Consider the following 19,382-nt stretch of genomic DNA (forward strand, 5'->3'; position numbering starts at 1 on the left):
TTGTGCTTCATCCAGCCTGGCATTTCACGTGATGTACTCTGCACATGAGTTAAATAAGCAGAGTGACAATATACAGCCTTGATGTACTCCTTTCCCAATTCTGAACCAGTCTGTTGTTCCATGTCCAGTTCTAACTGTGGCTTCTTCACCTGCATGCAGGTTTTGCAGGAGGCAGGTGAGGTGGTCTGGTATTCCCATCTCTTTCAGAATTTTCCACAGTTTGTTGTGATCTACACTGTCAAAGGCTTTAGCATAGTCACTGAAGCAGATGTTTTTCTGGAATTCTCTAGCTTTTTCTATGATCCAACAGATGTTGGCAATTTAATCTCTAGTTTCTTTGCCTTTTCTAAATCCAGCTTGTACATCTGGAAGTTCTCAAGTTCACACACTGTGGAAGCCTAGCTTGAAGGATTTTGAGCATTACTTTCGTGTGAAAAGACTGCTGTTGTGCAGTAGTGTTAATGAAATTATTAGAAAGTTCACAAATACCTCCTCAGTTTTGTTCAATGGTTAAAGATACAAACCGAATAAAAGCAGATATCGAAGCCACTTACACCTTTCAGTAACTTCACATTCAACTTTATCCGCATGAGATAGGGCTGACCTTGTTACTCCCAAGTTTAGAAGATTAGAACATGGATGAAAATATGAAATAACTCTCATACAGCCTAAGTCAAGATAATCTGGAATTCTTTTCTAGCATAGATTTTTACTCAACTGGTCCTCTTCAGGAACAAAGGGAGCTAGGCACTGTATTTCAGGCCCTTTATTAACCTCCTATCCAAACACCACCAGCAAGATACACAAGTATCTAAAAGGGTGTGTGAATTGCCTTCATTCAATTTTATCAGCTTAACTCAATGCATGTATTTCCAGGGGGAAATTAGGAAATGAAAAGGTATATATTTCCTTGAAAGGAAAACCTAGGAGAAATGACTAATGAAACTAGATAAGGTTGTTTGCTTTTAGGGAGAAACAAAGTCCAATTTTATTAAATTGCCTTAGGTGTTTCTTGTACTATTTTTGTTATGTCTTTAATTCAGAAACTGGTCTACTATAATTATTAGAAAAACAGGCATTTCACTTTAACTCAGTGGACTTGTTCCTGAAAAATCTTATATAATAAAAATAAGGTTTATAGGAAAAATAGAGCTGGGGCAGACTCCTCAAGATCTATGCAACTCTGTACCTAAAGCACTAACAAAAGTAAAATGTGATGCCATGGAGAGGGTATCCCAGGGATACCAGAGATCACCTGCAGGTGGAGGAGAGATTCACTCAGGGGAGATGAGAAGCACAGAAAATATCGTATATTAACGCATAAATGTGGAATCTAGAAAATGGTGTACATGATATTATTTGCAAAGCATAAATAGAGACACAGATGTAGAGAACAAATATATGGATATCAAAAGGGAAAGGAGAGGGGTGGGAGGAATTTGGAGACTGGGACTGACATACACGTACGCTATTGATACTGTGTATAAAATAGTAGGTTTCCCAGGTGGCTCAGTGGTAAAGAATCCACCTGCCAAGGCAGGAGAGTCAGGCGACATGGGTTCAATCCCTGGGTTGGGAAGATCCCCTGGAGGAGGAAATGGCAACCCACACTGTTCAGTATTCTTGCCTGAAAAATCCCACAGACAGAGGAGCCTGGGCCACTGTCCATGGGGTCACGCAGAGTCAGATACGACTGAGTGACTGAGCATGCAAGTATAAAATAGGTAACTAATGAGAACCTGGTATACACCACAGGGAACTCTACTTAAAGCACTGAGGTGACCTATGTGGGAAGGAAGTCCAAAGGGGAGACATACATACATATGCACGGCTGACTCACTTTGATGCACGGCAGAAGCTAACACAACAGTATAAAGCAACTGCTTCCCTGGTGGCTCAATGGTAAAGAATCCGTCTGCAATGCAGGAGACCCGGGTTTGATGCCAGGGTTGGGAAGATCTGGAGGGCATGGCAACCCACTCTAGTACTCTTGCCTAGAGAATCCCATGGACAGAGGAGCTTGGCAGGCTGCAGTCCTTAGGATCACACAGTCGGACATGACTGAAGCAGCAGCATACTCCAATAAAAATTAATTAAAACACACACACACACACAAAACCAAAAACCACAGAAGTGAGGCTTTGATCTCAGGAGGAAGTGAAACCTGTGAAGAGCCATGCAATGGCCCTGGGGTTGGGTGGGGGAACTCAGCGCCATGCTTCTTTCTTGTTTTAACTCAACTGGGGAGGCTCCTTCTGCCTGGACAAGTCAGGCTGAGGCCTTGATCCTCTTATCATTCTGGCTTTAGTTGCTTGGAAAGCTACATAATTTCCATGTTATGCAACCATCCTTTTTTTTATAGGTGAGTTAATTAGTCTGAAAGTAAATCACAGCATAGCAGAACAGACTGGACCAGGAAGCCAAATTATGGTGAGTTTTACCCACCTTGGTACCTATTGCCTTCTGGACCATTAATTTGGCAATTTATAACTTACCATGTTTTGACATAATTTTGTTGTTCCAGAGTGGCAATATTTATCTCTGAGAACATTGCTAATGTTTTAGACAATGTGTGCAATCTCTTGATTTAAGACAAAAATAAGCTCCTTAGAGAAAAGGACTAAATTCTCATGTATATTATCCCTTCATAATGCATAATGGAGGCTACCCACTCTAGTATATTCTTGGGCTTCCCTGGTGGCTCAGCTGGTAAAGAATCTGCCTGCAATGCAGGAGACCTGGGTTTGATCCCTGGGTTGGGAAGATCCCCTGGAGAAGGGAAAGGCTACCCACTCCAGTAATCTGGCCTGGAGAATTCCATGGACTGTATAGATCATGGGGTCACAAAAAGTCGAACACGACTGAGAAACTTTCACTTTCACTTCACTTTCATAATACATAATACAATACCTTGCACACAGGAGACAAGCCAAAGATACCTGCAGACTCATTAAATCTCATGATTCAATCTTGTATAACTAGACTTACTCTGATAGAAAATAAAAACTGAAAAATTAGGGTTCAATAAAAAGTCAATGCAATTGCACCCTAATATAAAGAAGGAATCAAATTCTGTTCAGAATTTTATGTCCAAAATAAATTTTTTAACTTAAAAACATAACTTATAAGCCATAAGTGATAAAAATATTAGACACTAAATAAGAAACACTGGTGACCAATGTTTTAAGTGGGAAGTAAGATTTGGAACAAGTTTCTATCCTTTAAAATAGCACAAAAATGTCACCTTAAATTCTCTTTGAAGACTATCAGGATGACAAATTTTCAAATTTTGATGTTACACCTTTCAATTCACTTGTCAATATTGATAAAAATGAGGCATTTAAGCAACAGTTTTTTTAATCAAGTAAAGTGAATTAGTTAAAAAAAATGATACTAGGGTACAATATGTGTCTTTAGAAAGCACATCTTCCTCTAGAAAGCATTTTTTACAAATTTATGTGGCTGTTCCATGCAAGATTAAATCTGTCTTTATCTCAAGAACTGCAATATCTGATGGTATACTGTCTTACAATAAAAGTATGACATTCAGAAGGTCTTGTAACAGATTTCCACCATTGTCCCAGGCAGGGAAGAAACATGGATATTGAAAAGAAATGCTTTTAATTATCCTTCAATAAAAAATAAATTATTAACAAAATAAACAAAAAAAGAAATGCTTTTAAAAGTTTTTGACTCAACAAATGAGTCTCTTTTTGAAGACTACATTTTTAGCTACTCATATTCTCCATTTTCGGAGAAGGCAATGGCACCCCACTCCAGTACTCCTGCCTGGAAAATCCCATGCACGGAGGAGCCTGGTAGGCTACAGTCCATGGGGTCGCTGAGGGTCAGACACGACTGAGTGACTTCACTTTCACTTTTTACTTTCATGCATTGGAGAAAGAAGTGGCAACCCACTCCAGTGTTGCCTGGAGAATCCCAGGGATGGGGGAGCCTGGTGGGCTGCCGTCTATGGGGTCACACAGAGTCGGACACGACTGAAGTGACTTAGCGGCAGCATTCTCCATTTTCTGCCTTTTTAACAAATGCCACTTGTAAGTGGCAATTCAATCAAGTTTTCATAGCAATCTGTACAATTACTCTAGGAACTGATATACCAACATTCAAAATTAATAGTTTAAGAAAGACTATATAATTAATAAAAAGCAGAAAATTCCCTCGAATACTGTGGTCACATGTGACATCTTCAGGAAATAGGATCTAAATATAAGAAGTCTTATAGTATAGGCTTTTAAAATAACAGGGTCATTTCAATAAAAAATTTTAATAAATTATGATATAATATTTTGTATGTATCTTGAAATAGGTGATGGTGCAACATAGACTTATATGGACTATTTGAGTGTCTTTAAGTATGTCTGTGTACATATATACACAAACAACAAGTCTTGGTAAAGAATGAATAAAATTCCAGTTATCCTTAGACAATATATTATGTATGCATTCTCATCCATTCATTAAAAGTTTATCTCATTCCATTCTTTTGTAATATATCTTTAAATTTTCATATGCTTCTGGCAATTTAGGAAGGATTTGTTAGCTAAAAATATTGTGCACCACAACATAAGCTATAGCATATTAAGAATAAAATGTAAGCGGGCACATAAGTGTATGCCATTTTTGGTGATTGGGAATGTAGAAAAACCATAGCAAAAATGTGGACCATGCTTCCCTTGTCTTTTTGACTTCAAATCCACCATGCTGAATGGATTTTTATAAGGCATATACTTGTTCATGACCTCTAGTGTTAAGAAATTCTGTCATGTTTGAAAACTAGTCCCTCGTCGAGCCTGTGTCCCTGTTAATAGCTGAGAGGTCAATGGAGCTGCTAAACAGTTTGTATTACCGTCAGGGTGGCCTGAAAACACCGCCCGCAGCAAGAGGACTTGGCAGCTGGGTCAACAGGCACTGTGGGGATTTATCAACCTAGGGAGGCCACTTGCATAAAACTCCGACTGATGAATTGGGACTAGACTGGCTTATTGGGCTAAACCCTCTCCATTATGCACGGCTTTCTTTAGGATGGCAGAGCTGCCTGCCAGCTCCCTGAGACATATGCGAAGGATAAACAGAACCAATTTCCTCTCATGAAGTGATTTTTTTTTTGTGGGAAAAAAAAAAAAGCACTCTTCAGCATCCAGCATACTAAGGAGTAGGATGAAGATATTAAGAAAAAAGTAAACAAAGAACAGTGAGTGGGGGCATAGTGGGGAGGAGACAGAAGAGCAGGTTTTTTTTTTTTTTTAATATTAATACCACCATATTTATTAGTTTCCAGACTTCCAAATAACCCATACCTAAACAGAAGAACATTGCAGACTATTGTTACTAGCAGCAACAGTCCTTAAACAGAAAGGGTTTAGGTGAATTGGGAGTGATTGCAAGATAAAAGTCATAGTTTTTCTTTTAGCAGCTGGTATACGAACAGTAAAACCATAAATACTTAGACACCCTGGTTTAGGCATGAGGGCAGTTTTTGATATTGGTCATACAGGAGTCTGGAGATAGGATGTTTCTGTAAAATAAGCTCTGAAGCTGGGAATTTGCAGTTAATTTATAGACCTTTTAAGGGAATGGGCTGTGTGATTTGAGTGGGTATAACAGATAAGCAAGGTGTTAAAAAAGAGAAAGACTGGGTACATGGTAATTAACTCAGTATGTTTAAGAATGATTTTGTTTTACAAATTCCTGGAGAAATAACCCTGGAAATATTTCCAGGTCAAAAAAGGGCCTTTAGTTTCAGTTCATCTGAAACAAAAATTAAAGAATCTTTTTCAATAGTGTGAAAAGATTTGCATTCTATAAAAATGAAGCTTGGTAAATTCATAACTCTGTTAGAATTCTTCCATTTCCACTCCTCAGGAGCACTTGTGTGATTCTGAAAAGATTTAACAAAGAACAAGCCTCTAAGACATGACTTGAACAATTGAAAACTAGACTCAGAGTTCTTTCCCTGCTGACTCAGACAGTAAAGAACACGCCTAAAATACAGGAGACCTGGGTTCAATACCTGTGTCAGGAAAATCCCCTAGTAGGGAATGGCAACCCACTCCAGTATGCTTGCCTGGAGAACTCCATGGACAGAGGATCCTGGTGGGCTAAGGTCCATGGGGTTGCAAAGAGTTCTTTAAAACTCTGTGGACATCTTGACCCCAATTTTGGCACTAAAACAACCTCAAAAAGCTGTGAGATCAATCACCTGAAATAATTCTTGAGTGCATGGAATGAACACCAATGGTACTGAAGAATAGCACAGGCTTTAAATCCATTACATTATCTTCACAGAGCTCTGCGAGGCGGAAGCAGAATGTCCACCTGCACTTGACAGCCAGGCAGAGGGCACAGTGCGGTCACATCCGCATTCCAAGATTCAGAGACAAGATCATCTGACTACTGGGCCTGCCAGGATCAACTTCCTCATCTTAACCAGCCTCTGGGGGCACTACTAAATGAAACTAAAATGATGGCCCAGTTCCTGTGCTCTATGCATTGATATGCTGGCTGAAGGAGTCCCAGACCAGGGTACGCAGAACCCAATACTCGAGGCTTCAGGGGACCTAGTGAGGTGGGCCAGTAAACTGGGAGATTGGCATTGATTCAATCCTAACTCCACTCCGCCATGAGACTTAATTTTTCTATCTCTGAAGGTATTCCCATGCTAAGATGGAGGCAACGTTCATCTCTTTTCTGCTTTTCCCTTAAAATCTCTTATGTCCTAGTTAAGCTGTAGAGAAAGCTGGTTGTATTCTCATGGAAGTTTCCTTTGATTACAATGGCATTTGTGTTTTTTATAATAAGGTATCAAACCATCCTTTCTGAGAAGGATGCCCACTGTAAAGGATTTTACATTTATGTCAATAGTTAAGTAATATATAGGCTGAGGGCTTCCCAGGTCGCTCAGTGGGTAAAGAATCTGCCTGCAATTCAGGAGACGTGGAAGACATGGGTTTGATCCCTGGGTCGAGAAGATCCCCTGGAGGAGAAAATGGCAACCCACTCCAGTATTCTTGCCTGGAGAATTCCATGGACAGAGGAGCCTGGTGGCCTGCAGTCCACGGGTCACAGAGAGTCGGACACCCCTGAGCGACTGAGCGCTCAAACAACAGATAGCCTGAGACCAGACTGTCCTTACAGATGGAAGTGGTAATGCTGGGACCTCATCTGATCTTATCAAAATGACCCAAGAATATGGCATATGGTTTATAAATTCCTGCATCTTCTTTTTTAAAAATTATTTTTAATTGGAGGAAAATTGCTTTACAATGTTGTATTGGCTTCTGCAGTACAACAAATGTGAGTAAGCTACATGTGTTCACATAGCCCCTCCCTGGTGAGCCTCCTTCCCCTCCCACCCTTCTAGATCATGTCAGAGCACTGAGCTGAGCTCCCTGTGCTGTACAGCAGCTTTCCACGAGCTCTCTGTTTCAGACACGGTACTGTATATATGTCGATGCTACTGTCTCAATTCATCCCACCTTCTCCTCTCCTTCCACTGCTGTGTCTACAAGCTTCATTTTGGTGTGTGTGTGTGCACGAAAAAAGAGAGAACATAAATCTTATGGTGTATGAGAATGGAACTTCTATGACATGATACAGAATATAAGATTTCTATGATTTATTGTTCTCTTTTAAGGCCATGAGTCAACTGATACTTGAAATTTATTCTGAAAACATTATTCGAACAAGTCTGGGGTTCCTCCACAAGAATACAGTTAATCTAAGATTTTAATTGGAATGAGATATTTGTTGTAACAAGAAATGTCTGTGGATTCTTCTTCTTCTTCTTTTTTTTGGTTGATGAGGCTCTTTCTTCAAATTCTCCCTTAAGTGTTTTAGAAAAGCAGTTGTGCCCTGAAGCAGACATTCTATTAACACTGTGAGGGTAGTAATTTGCTCTTGTTTCCAAAATAGCCCCATTCACATATACTAAAGTGTCTGCTTATACAGAACTTCCACTCGTGTCGGGAGAACTACTATAATAATAAACGCTGGCATCCAAATCGAAACAGCATGCGGCTCCCAACAAGTGTTTATGAAAACATTTGTTTTCTTACAGTCCGTTTAATTTTGAAATGTATGCCTAGGCCTGTGTACAAGGACGGTGTCTCTGGGACTCTGTTAATCCCCCCCACCTCCTCAAAACCAAACACACCTCTTAACCCTGGCCCCACACGTGACAGGACTCACCAGAAACAGGCACCACAGTGAAAAGTCAGGCTTTTGAGGTATGTCACTCTGAGACCACCCTACGAGAGGAGGCCCCGAGATCGCAGAGCCAAGGCCCCTCACGGCAACCCTGGTAATTAGACACTAATAATGGACTGAAGGTGTAACATTCACCTCAACTCACCACCAGCAGACTAAACAATCTATAGGAGGAGAGAAACCTTTCTGTGAGGATCAAGAATGAGTAATACAGCAGAAAGCTTGCAAAGGCGTATCAACTTTGACAATCATAATGGAATAACAATGGCTATTTCAAAACGAATGGCATTAATCTGAGTGAAGCCCTAGACTGCATTCTGAATCATTAGAAGGCTGCTAGTTCATGAATTAACATTGGTTTGATGTTTGTTCTTAATATCGCCAACTTCAATAATCACCAAGGTGTCTGATTTCTGATTTTTTTTTTTCATTCGTTAGTTTGCTTCGCATGAAGGACACTCAAGGAGGAAGAGAACCCTTACAGTGTGTAGATGGGTACTTCTCTTATCGTGAAAGAAAATGCATACTGTTAAATAGAGAAGGAAAGCTATCATCGCTGTGTGACAGATGGGGATATATGATGTCCTCTATCACAGACCATTTAGCATTGATTATTCCTTTTTGTTCTGCAACACCAACGTCAACCTGTATTTTTCTCAGGAAAGGCAATGAATGCTTTCTGGGATGGAAAAAGAACAAGAACCTCCATTTGTTAGTCAGTGATTTTTTTCAGAAAAACATACCCAATTTATAACCTACAAATATTTTTAAAGGGGAATTAAATGAATGCTTTTAGTAAACTTTTTGGATTATTGGAATGTTTTTCTCCTAAAAGAGACTTGAAATTTGGGGATTTCAATTTGCACATGGGCTCATGAGGTTAACTTAGCACAGAAAGAATTAGAAATTCACTCACATAGTAGCATTTTAATACACATAAATCTCAGATAAATACAGATAATGTTGGGCAAAAGAAACCAGAAACAACTGAGTACATCTTATACGATTCCACTTATACAAAGTTCAAAAATGTGCTAGGTCAGTTAGTCATATACCAACTCTGTGAGACACCATGGATTATAGCCTACCGGACTCCTCTGTCCATAGGATTTCCTAGGCAAGATTACTGGAGTGGGTGGCCATTTCCTCCTCCAGGGGATCATGCCCACCCATGTGAGATCGAACCTGAGTCATCTGCATTGGCAGGTGGATTCCTTACCGTTGTGCCACCTGGGAAGTTCAAAAATGGGAGAAGCTAATCTATGCTGTTAGAGGTCACAGGATGATTGCTCTTGGCAGGGGAGGTAACTGGAAATAGAAATGAGGGGTCTTCAGGCCACCTGTATCCTTCCATCCCTTCTTCTGGGTGCTGGTTACAGTGTGTGTCACTTATGAAAAACTGTCATACTGTATGCTTATGATTTGGGGCCTTTTCTGAATACATGTTTCAGTAAAAAGTTTGAAAAAAAAAAAGGATTAAAAATTCATAGCACTGTGAAGCTACAGTCTGACCACAACTGGTTCTCCAGTGGTCATATACATGAGTATACTGAAGTCCTGCAATAATTGTTTCTAAACTTACACCTAAAATCTATTTCATAGTATGTAATTTTAGTGGCTTCTGAGAGTTCTGATTTTATCCATGAAATTAACAACTGATTCGTGATGACCCAAGATAATTTGAAAGTTGAGTGTGTGCTGAAGTTGGGTTAGGTGGGTAGAGGGTAGCAGGGGAGGGATAATTATATTCTCTAAAGGATGAAAACATTCACATCTTCCTTTTGCTGAAGCAATAACAAAATACTTCTGTAGTTTTCATTTGTTTGGTCACAGAAGCTGTGAGCTTCCAGATAGTGTGAAACAAGGCTTCGATGCTGAACTGCCAAAAAAACTTTCCTTGCGTGTGAGCATGCTCAGTTGCTCAGTTGTGTCCAACTCTTTGCGACCCCATGGACTGTAGCCAGCCGACCCTGTAGTCAGCAGCTCTCTGCTGACTACAAGGATGCTATGGCTATGTACATGATCAAAATAACACTTTTGAAGGTCAGGGTATTGAAGTCTAAGTTTTAGAGACTGGAGCTGAGGGTCTCTCAGGAGAGCACTCAGCAGATGGACAGGGCAGAAATGTTCATCTTTGAGTGCTAATTGCAATTCCATCACTAATTTGAATGCACTGGAATAACTTAAGAGAATATTACTTGACTTAATAGAATATTAAAAAAAACTCACCTTTTGGGATCAATAATTTTATAGAGTTTTCCATTGTGAGTCTGGGTCATACTTTTACTACTTGATAGAATGTAAACTTCACCTATGGAGAGAGAAATACCGTAAGTTAGTTCACAGTATTGTAAGGCTTTACCTTTCATTGACTGCGTGTGTATACTCAGTTGCTAAAATCGTGTCTGACTCTTTGCGACCCCATGGACTGTAGCCCACTAGACTCCTCTGACAATGGGATTATCTCGGCAAGAATACTAGAGCAGGTTGCGATTTCCTCCTCCAGGGGATCTTCCTGACCCAGGGATCAAACTCAAGTCTCCTATGTCTTCTGCATTGGCAGGTGGATTTTTTTGTTAAATCACTGATTCTTTACCACATGGGAAGCCCCGTGTGTATGTCTATATGTATACTGGGCTTCCCAGGTGGTACCAGTGGTAAAGAATACGCCTGCCAATGCAGGAGACACAGGAGATGTGGGTTCAATCCCCGGGTTGGAAAGATCCCCTGGAGGACGGCATGGCAACCCACTCCAGCATTCTTGCCTGGAGAATCCCACAGACAGAGGAGCCTGGAAGGCTACAGTCCATGGGGCGGCAAAAGAGTCAGACACGACTAAAGTAAGTCAGCACACACAGAACATACATATATTATATAGTCATACATCCTCAGAAGATCACTGGCCTGAAGATTATGAGAGCTTTCTAAGTCCACCCTCAGTGACTCTGGTCACTTCTTCCCACGTCTCCCCATTGCTCTGCATTAGCAGAGCGTAATCTCTCACCTTGATGATGGCCATAGCCTCCTAGCTGATCTCCCTGCTCTTGCTCTTACTCTTCTAGGCTTACTCTCAGTATATCAGCTACAGAGATTCCTTACAAGGCAGGCCAGAGTATATAAACTGGATTACACTCCTCTGTATCAACACCCTCCAATGACTTCTAATTTCCCTCCAATAGCTTCTGCTCTCTCTCCAAGCCAAGGCTGAGTCCTGACAGACCTCTACGACAACGCGCTCCCTTATTGCTCTGATGCCATCTGCAATGTTTCTAGCCTCACTGGCCTCCTGACTTTGGAAACGGGAGGCAAGTTCCTGGCCCAGCATCCTGTTTCGGGCCCCCGCTGTCCTAGCTGCTCCTGTCTTAGCATCTGTCCCAGGTCCTATCCGTCAGTAATCACCATTAGGTGCGTTTCCCCCCTTTCGTCTGTGCTTATGTCATCGTTCTTGACTGTACTGTTTATTTATTTTAATAGATCGTTTTGATTTGGACCATTGTTTAAGTCTTTATTAAATTTGTTACAATATTGCTTCTGTTTTATGTTTTGGCTTTTTTGGCTTTGAGGCATGTGGGATCTTGGCTCCCTGACCGGGGATGGGACCCCCTGTGCTGGAAGGAGAAGCCTCAACCACTGGACCGCTCGGGAAGTCCCCTTACTGTGTTATTTAAAAGTACACTTGTCCCGGCTCCTAGTACACTTTGTGCCAACTCTCTCCTCTTAGGAGAGAGCCACTCTCATTTATGACCATTCCTTCCATATAATTCAATACATAGAACTGATCATATGAATAGGGAATTAGAAGTTGTTTTTATGATTATATGTTTATGAGGCTTTAAAATTTATGTTTGGTTCTCATTCATGAAATAGTCTTTGATTTAGTTTATATTTCTCTATTTTACTCTGTTATTATGTATTAAGCACACCCTACTGCTTTCTCACTTCTGGAAAGGATATTATGGGACTTATAATAAAAACAAACACAACAGAAAAAATGGCATTAAAAAACTAAGGAATGTAAGTAAAAAAAAAATCATATTTGTTTCATCAACTACTTTATGTAGTTTACCACATTTAATCCTTAAACCCATTCCGATTTTATGGTTAAACACACACACACACACACACACATCCAGAAAAACTCATTAAAAAAATCTAACTCAATTTATTATATGGCTCTTAATTAAAAACCAAAGAATTTACATTAAAGAGTGAAAGTATATTTACTCTAAATTATGAAATATACATGATATTTTTGGTTTTGGACAGTAAGAACTGTGTGTGCTTAATTTCTGGTTCTCCTCCCAACATTGTATTAAGTATGGACAGATATTTGAACATTTTAACCACGGTGGGGTGACGGTAGAAGGATAAATGATGGTGAGTTATTGGCAGTAAGGTCTGGGGCAACCAAAATGATTCATCAACATGATTCTAAATACTTATCTCTAACTCTGTCACAAACAATTTGATCCTAATTTATACTTTAAAATCAGAGTTTGCCAATGATGTTTAAATTACATTACAGAAGATTGACGTGAGAAAGGCTATATTTCTGGTTCATTTGAATGGGGTAGTAGAATTTCAAAGCAAACTTAAATGCAAGATGCTTGCAATGCTAAAACAAGAAAAAGACAGATTGGACTACTCTTCTTTGAATCCCTATATTCCAGCAGCTCTGAAATCTGTGTTTTGTGTTGCAGGAGTCTAGTTTGAGTTCCTTGGCAACCTAAGTGAATGGCATGGAGCTATTTCTGATGAATTCTCTATTTGGTGGAGTTAAACCAAATCTGAACATTTAGAGTAAATAATTATGATTTAGATGAAAACACAACTTTTCTTTTTTAATACCTAGAAATTCATGTCCAAGGCTAAAGGAGCATGGTAGCCATTGTTTATTTGGATATCGCTTTTTAAAGGGAATCATTATGATAGCTACATTTATCTCTGAAGTTTAAAACTGGTAGCATTTCACTCTTTGGTAGCATTCCAATTATCAACCTCTTTTTGCTTTTTAAACTGCATACATTTTGATAATATATCAACAAATAAATTGCATGTTATACTGGAGATTATCAAGGAGAAGATAATTTTCATTCTGTTGGAAAGCAGCTCTATAAACTCAGATTATTTCCAACAAATTTCATGCCCTGATGGGCAAAAAAATAAAAAATAAAAAATTAGGAAATGAAGTGAGATTCAGATTGCAACATATTTTAAATTTATTTCAAGAGACATGGATAAGTGTAAAGGTTTTCAGATAGAGAATATAGACAAATGACTTAAGTGCTTCAAAGATATCAGTAGCCATTTGAAATTTTCTCTCTCTTTAAGATTCAAAAATTCTCTTTTGTTTCCAACTCCCATCTTCCTGCTTTGTTTCTTTCATGTTTCTGGAGTAGAAATAAGATTTAAAGACCCCCAGAGAAAGATTATTGGAAGTGAATACTGAACTGGTCATCTTTGTGGGAGGTTATATTTCCAACAAATGGAGGTTGAGATTATTTTACTTGTTTTTCAGAGTAGAACAGAGCCTCTTGGGCAAAGATCGAGAATGGAACTTAACAGAAATAGTTTGTACAGTACCTAATTCGTCTTCTCCAAATCCCAAAATGTGACCTGAAAAGTAACCTCTACAGGAACCACCGTTGCCAAGACAGAGTGGTTTTTCTTGCCATTGCTTGCTCACAGGACTTTGCTGGAGGGTTAAGAAATTCCTACAAGAAAAACATACCAGGAACCTATGATGAAAATGTGCTTTTGCCTAAAAGACACAATGACATGCTTAAAATAAAGCTTGTAATAAATAATTCCTGTGCCATGGACCTGGCTTCTAAAGGGAAAAATAATATAGCCCAAAATGTGTGTGAATACTCTGCAAGTCCCATGTGAGGAAAAAGTACTTAAAGATGACATTTTGTTTGGAGGGGGTGGGTACTAAAAGTACCTGAGTATGAGAAATACCCTCCCCTTCATCTGGAGAATGATACTTCCTATCCAGGACTAGAGATCATGCTGTGCTATTCATCAGAGAGAGGGACAGGGGAAGGGTGCAGGGTCAGTTCACTTTTCTATTTCCTTTTAGTGACCAAGCATATCAGTTCTGCCATATGCCTGAATGACAGTGACTTAGGAAACAAGATCCTTATTTTGGGCTTCATTACAGAGTTTCTTATAATTATTGACAATGTGACCTCTAAGCTTTAGGCTAATATTTAATTTTGCAGTATTCCTATCAATAGAGAGAAATTAAGGTCTGTTGCCAAAAGTCCTCAAAGTCTGGCAAAAAAAAAAAAAAAATTCTTAGCCTTCCAATAATTTTTAAAATATTTATGTAACTCATGTAAAACTACATTTCTTCAATTTACTCATGATCACGGTAAATTTATGTTAAGGATGAAGGGAAGAGCCTAAATAATATGAAATGTCCATCTGAAGACTTTTCTGCTCTTAAAAATTATTTTATGAATTTGATCAAGTCTGTTTCAAAAGCATCTTTTAGGAAATTCTTTAATTTCCCCACCATACATGGTAGAACTAAAAGTAAATAACAGGACTTCCTTCGTGGTCCAGTGGTTAAGAATCCGCCTGCCAATGCAGAGGACATGGGTTCAATCCCTGGTCCAGGGAGATTCCACACACTGCAGGGCAACAAAGTCTGTGAGCTGCAACTACTTAAGTGCACGCTCGAGAGCCCTTGAGCTGCAACAAGAGAAGCTGCCACACTGAGAAGGCTGTGCTTGGTAATGAGAGTAGCCCCAGCTCACAGCAACTAGAGAAAGCCCTTGTGCAGCAAGGAAGACCTAACACAGCCAAAACCAAAAAAGAAAAGGAAGACTAACTGGTAGAATTGAAAAAAAAAGATTAATGAACAATAGTTTTTATGTGTCCCACACCTGACCTCCAAAGGGTGACATGCATTTGAATATTTTCTGATGATTTGCCCAATAATCAATGGATATGTCATTCGATCTATCAAACTGTGGTGTCAGGAAGCCTACCCATTACGATCTCCAAACACGTAGCTTCCGTAGAGTCTTTCTGACTGGCAGCCTCGGTAAACAAATCCACCAACCAAAGGACCATTACTGAATGGCTTGAATTCTAAAAGTGATGGCTCACTTTCTGGAAATAAATGGACATAACATTAGATTAAATGAAACATTTTTATAAAGGAACACTAATGTAGGCCAGGGGGCTTCCCAGGTGGCGCTAGTGGTAACAACTCTGCCAATGCAGGAGACGTAAGAGATGCGGGTTCAATCCCTGCAGCAGGAAGATCCCTTGGTGGAGAGCATGGCAACCCACTCCAGTACTCCTGCCTGGAGAATCCCATGGACAGAGGAGCCTGGCGGGCTACATACAGTTCATGGGGTCACAAAGAGTCAGACATGACTGAAGCCACTTTGCACGCATGCACACGTAATGTAGGCCATGCCACAATTACTACGGTAATTCACTCGAACTCTGAAATGTGTTCCATGATGCATAAGATGGATTCTTGCTATAGGTCTTTAGTGAAAATAATTAACCCTTTTGCTTAAATATTATAAAATGTACAGGGCTTCCATGCACAGCAGAATAAAACAAAAATGCTCTGCAAACGCTTATTGTTATTATAACTTCCAAGACATACCAAATTTTCAATGACAATATCTCTGAACATTTTGGAAATCGTGGACTTTAGAACTAAAATACTTAAACAAATAATACTTAATTTTTAAATATTGAATATTTTGTAGAAATACTTCTGCGTATACCTCCTAAAACTGAGTCAAACCTCTGTCAAATTCTATAAAATGTTTAAAAGTTTACACTTTAATGAAAATAAAGGCATGGTACATCAAAACCACATTTGTTGCATATTTTAAAACACTGTCACTAGTCAAGTAATATCTTCATTTAAAATGTTTTAAGAGTTTTGTTTGTAGGATCATGTAGTTAACAAGGTCTACTTCAGTCATTCCTTGAGAATTACATGTGAATAGTCATGTATCTCAATCTTTTCATGCATGTCATTATGTTCTCAAATATAAAGATGCCAATTATGATGAAAAAGATACAAAGCCAGCTGGAAATTAATCTGAAAATTACTTATTACATACTTAAATAAGTCACCATCAACAGGAAGTCTTTTAGGCAAAAGCTTTTGTAGAAAGACAAAAATTCTAAAGTTCTTCCCGCTTCCCACGTGATTATGGTGAATAGGTGAATGTGTGAGCAATCAGTCATGTCCAACTCTTTGCAACTCCATAGACTGTAGCCCTCCAGGCTCTTCTGTCCATGGGATTTTCCTGGCAAGAATACCGGAGCGGGTTGCCATTTCCTTCTTAGGGGATCTTCCTGACCCAGGGATCAATTCCAAGTCTCTTGCATCTCCTGCACTGCAGGCTGATTCTTGACCGCTGAGCCACCGAGGGTGCCTGATGATGGCGAATATGATATTATAAAAAGTAGAACAATCAAGATTTAAATGAATTTAATTTAATCCTCTCCCAGGGTACTGAGAGGCAGCATAAGTGAATGTCTAAGGTCATGAACTCTGGAATCAGGCTGCTGCTGCTACTGCTGCTAAGCCACTTCAGTCTTGTCCGACTCTGTGCAACCCCATAGACAGCAGCCCACCAGGCTCCCCAGTCCCTGGGATTCTCCAAGCAAGAACACTGGACTGGGTTGCCATTTCCTTCTCCAATGATGAAAGTGAAAAGTGAAAGCGAAGCCGCTCAGTCGTGTCCAACTTGCTGCAACCCCAGGGACTGCAGCACCAGGCTCCCCCGTCCATGGGATTTTCCAGGCAAGAGTACTGGAGTGGGGTGCCATTGCCTTCTCCAAGCTACCTGGGTTCAAATCCAGATCCTGTTACTTCATGTGGTGTGACAAGTCACCTTTGTATGTCTCAGTTTTCTCATCTGTACAATGTGAACAGTAAGAGTACTTCTAGGATTTCTCTGTAAATGAAATGAGTGAAGTTTTTCAAGTACTTATTACAGGCCCTGGCATGTAGTAAATGCTGTGGATGTGGTTATTTGTTTTCTGGGTTTTTTTTTTTTTCTGATTTATTGAGGTATAATTGACAAATAAAATTTGATATATATAAATAGTAAAAGAATTCTGCAGCTGTGTTTTTAATATATAAATGTAGGGCCATCCATATTGTAATCAGTTTCAGCTGAACCCAAATTAATGTGATTGTAGAATTTAGTTTAATCTACAAATATAGCTAAAATTCCCACAAACTAGTGACTCATTAGATTTTTTTTTTCTGACCACATTATTCTTTGGTTTGCCTTTTATAAGATGCACACACATACATGAATACCTGAAAAAAAATAAAGTAAAATAACTGACTACTACGTGAACTAGCAGAGCTGCTTCATTCCTGGTACTAAATAAATATCTGTATTGAATGAATAGAAGAAGCAATCAATTCAATAATCTTCATCTATTATGTTCCCTGAATCATAATCGTATTTGATACACCATTTCCTCCAAAATGAGTAAATACAAAAATGTGGGAAAATATTAACTTTATATTTTAATATGTATCTCAAACACTCTAATAATCATGTCATTAAAAATAAGATCTAAACATTCCATCTTCATGACTTGGGTAAATAACAGGTTTTTATAAGTCTATTACTTTGTTTTCTCTAAAATAAACACCTTTAAAAAATACATTCTTATTTGAAACACATAATTTTCCTAATTTCTGAGGCTAGTATGTTGGGTATTGAGAAATTTCTTACCCTTAACACTTATTTTTTCCCTCTGTATATAAGATGTTAAGACAAGTTCTCTCTTATATATTAAATAAATAGAAGGTATTCATCTTGATTCTCAGATGAGCAAAATATAAACTGCTAACTTTCGAAGGCCCATTAAATTTTTTGGACCTACAGAGCAGCATTCAATCCACGGGGAGGGTAATTACCCAAATGGAGCCCCTAGGGCTTGTAAGAATCATTGGACCTTTAAGAAGCCAGCAACTGATTCTGCTACCACTGTGAGGCCAGGGTTCTGATGCTTTCCTAAATGCTCATTTTGCAGAAATCCTTTTCTCTTCAATTAATACACTAAAATAAAACAAAGCCCGAATGAAAGCCCAAATCAACAAATTATGCTCTACTTACCATAGTCTTTCCCCTTTATGATCTGTAGGATTCTGGCCGATGAGCTGTTCTTTCCATTGGAGTCTGAACAAAGTATTGTTAAATTGATGTTTATATCAGTGGGGTGTCGATCCACAGCGCATCTGTGACAAAAGTGGGGACACTCATGAATTCCTACCAGTGTATGTTCCAAACTCAGAGATTCCTGACACAGGAACCCTCTGTGGGCTGGTAAGGATCCTAGGGAGGATTTAATTTGGAATCTCCAGAAACCGCCGAAGGAAACACCCTGTTTGTTTACTCTGTGGACGTTTAATGAGCTCTGGAGTGTATTTCTTAATTTCTTTCGGTACCCTCCTCCATTATGAACGTGCATGCTGACTTGAAACATGTGTTAAGTCTGTTGTTAAGGGAAAGCAAGGATATGATACCTGGGTAACATACAAGAGTAAGGACAGGGGTACCATCAACTCACTCCTGCAATACACGCTACAGGATATGTGGTCCCTGAGTTGTGATGACCCAGCATTATGATGCTGTAGAAGTATTTCATGGTCAATAGAAACTGCACTTTGAGTTTTGATCTTCTCTCAGACTAATGACATGTGGTACAATACTCTCTTGTGATACTGGGCAGAGGCAACTACAGTTCCCAGCAACCCATGCATCACTAGAGGAATCAACGATGCATAGACAACCATTCTGTATCCCTACAACCATTCTGCTTTCCACTTTCGGTATAACATTTGATAAATATTGAAATATTTGATATTTGATAAATATCTCATGAAAACATGAGACATTCAATTAAATGGCCTCGCTGGTGGCTCAGATGGTAAAGGACTGGCCTCCAATGAAGGAGATCCAGGTTCGATCCCTGGGTTGGGAAGATCCCCTGGCGAAGGGAATGGCTACCTATTCCAGTACTCTTGCCTGAGAAATCCCACGGACAGAGGAGCCTGGCAGGCTACAGTCCATAGGGTCGCAAAGAGTCAGATACTACTGAGCGACTAACACAGACACACATTCAATTAAATAGGCTCTGTGTTA

General features: G+C 39.4%; 1 protein-coding gene across 2 annotated transcripts in view; it reads right to left on the reverse strand.

Annotated features, from left to right (window-relative positions):
- Positions 1-19,382, reverse strand: part of HHIP (hedgehog interacting protein) — a 109,249-nt gene that overhangs the window by 13,833 nt on the left and 76,034 nt on the right. Inside the window, exons 8-12 of one of the 2 annotated variants that reach the window (XM_086345907.1) lie at positions 18,354-18,475; positions 15,225-15,348; positions 13,810-13,940; positions 10,456-10,537; positions 9,146-9,456 (exon numbers count right to left, since the gene is read on the reverse strand). In XM_086345907.1, coding sequence (XP_086202033.1) covers positions 9,417-9,456; positions 10,456-10,537; positions 13,810-13,940; positions 15,225-15,348; positions 18,354-18,475 — 499 coding nt within the window. In that variant the 3' untranslated portion in view covers positions 9,146-9,416. Of the gene's footprint in view, positions 1-9,145; positions 9,457-10,455; positions 10,538-13,809; positions 13,941-15,224; positions 15,349-18,353; positions 18,476-19,382 lie in introns of those variants that run through there. The other variant, XM_086345906.1, reaches the window with a different exon arrangement.

The sequence above is a fragment of the Bos grunniens genome, chromosome 17 (assembly GCF_055505025.1).
Source record: "Bos grunniens cultivar Pamir isolate PY7600 chromosome 17, Bosgru_T2T1.0, whole genome shotgun sequence".
NCBI lineage: Eukaryota > Metazoa > Chordata > Mammalia > Artiodactyla > Bovidae > Bos > Bos grunniens.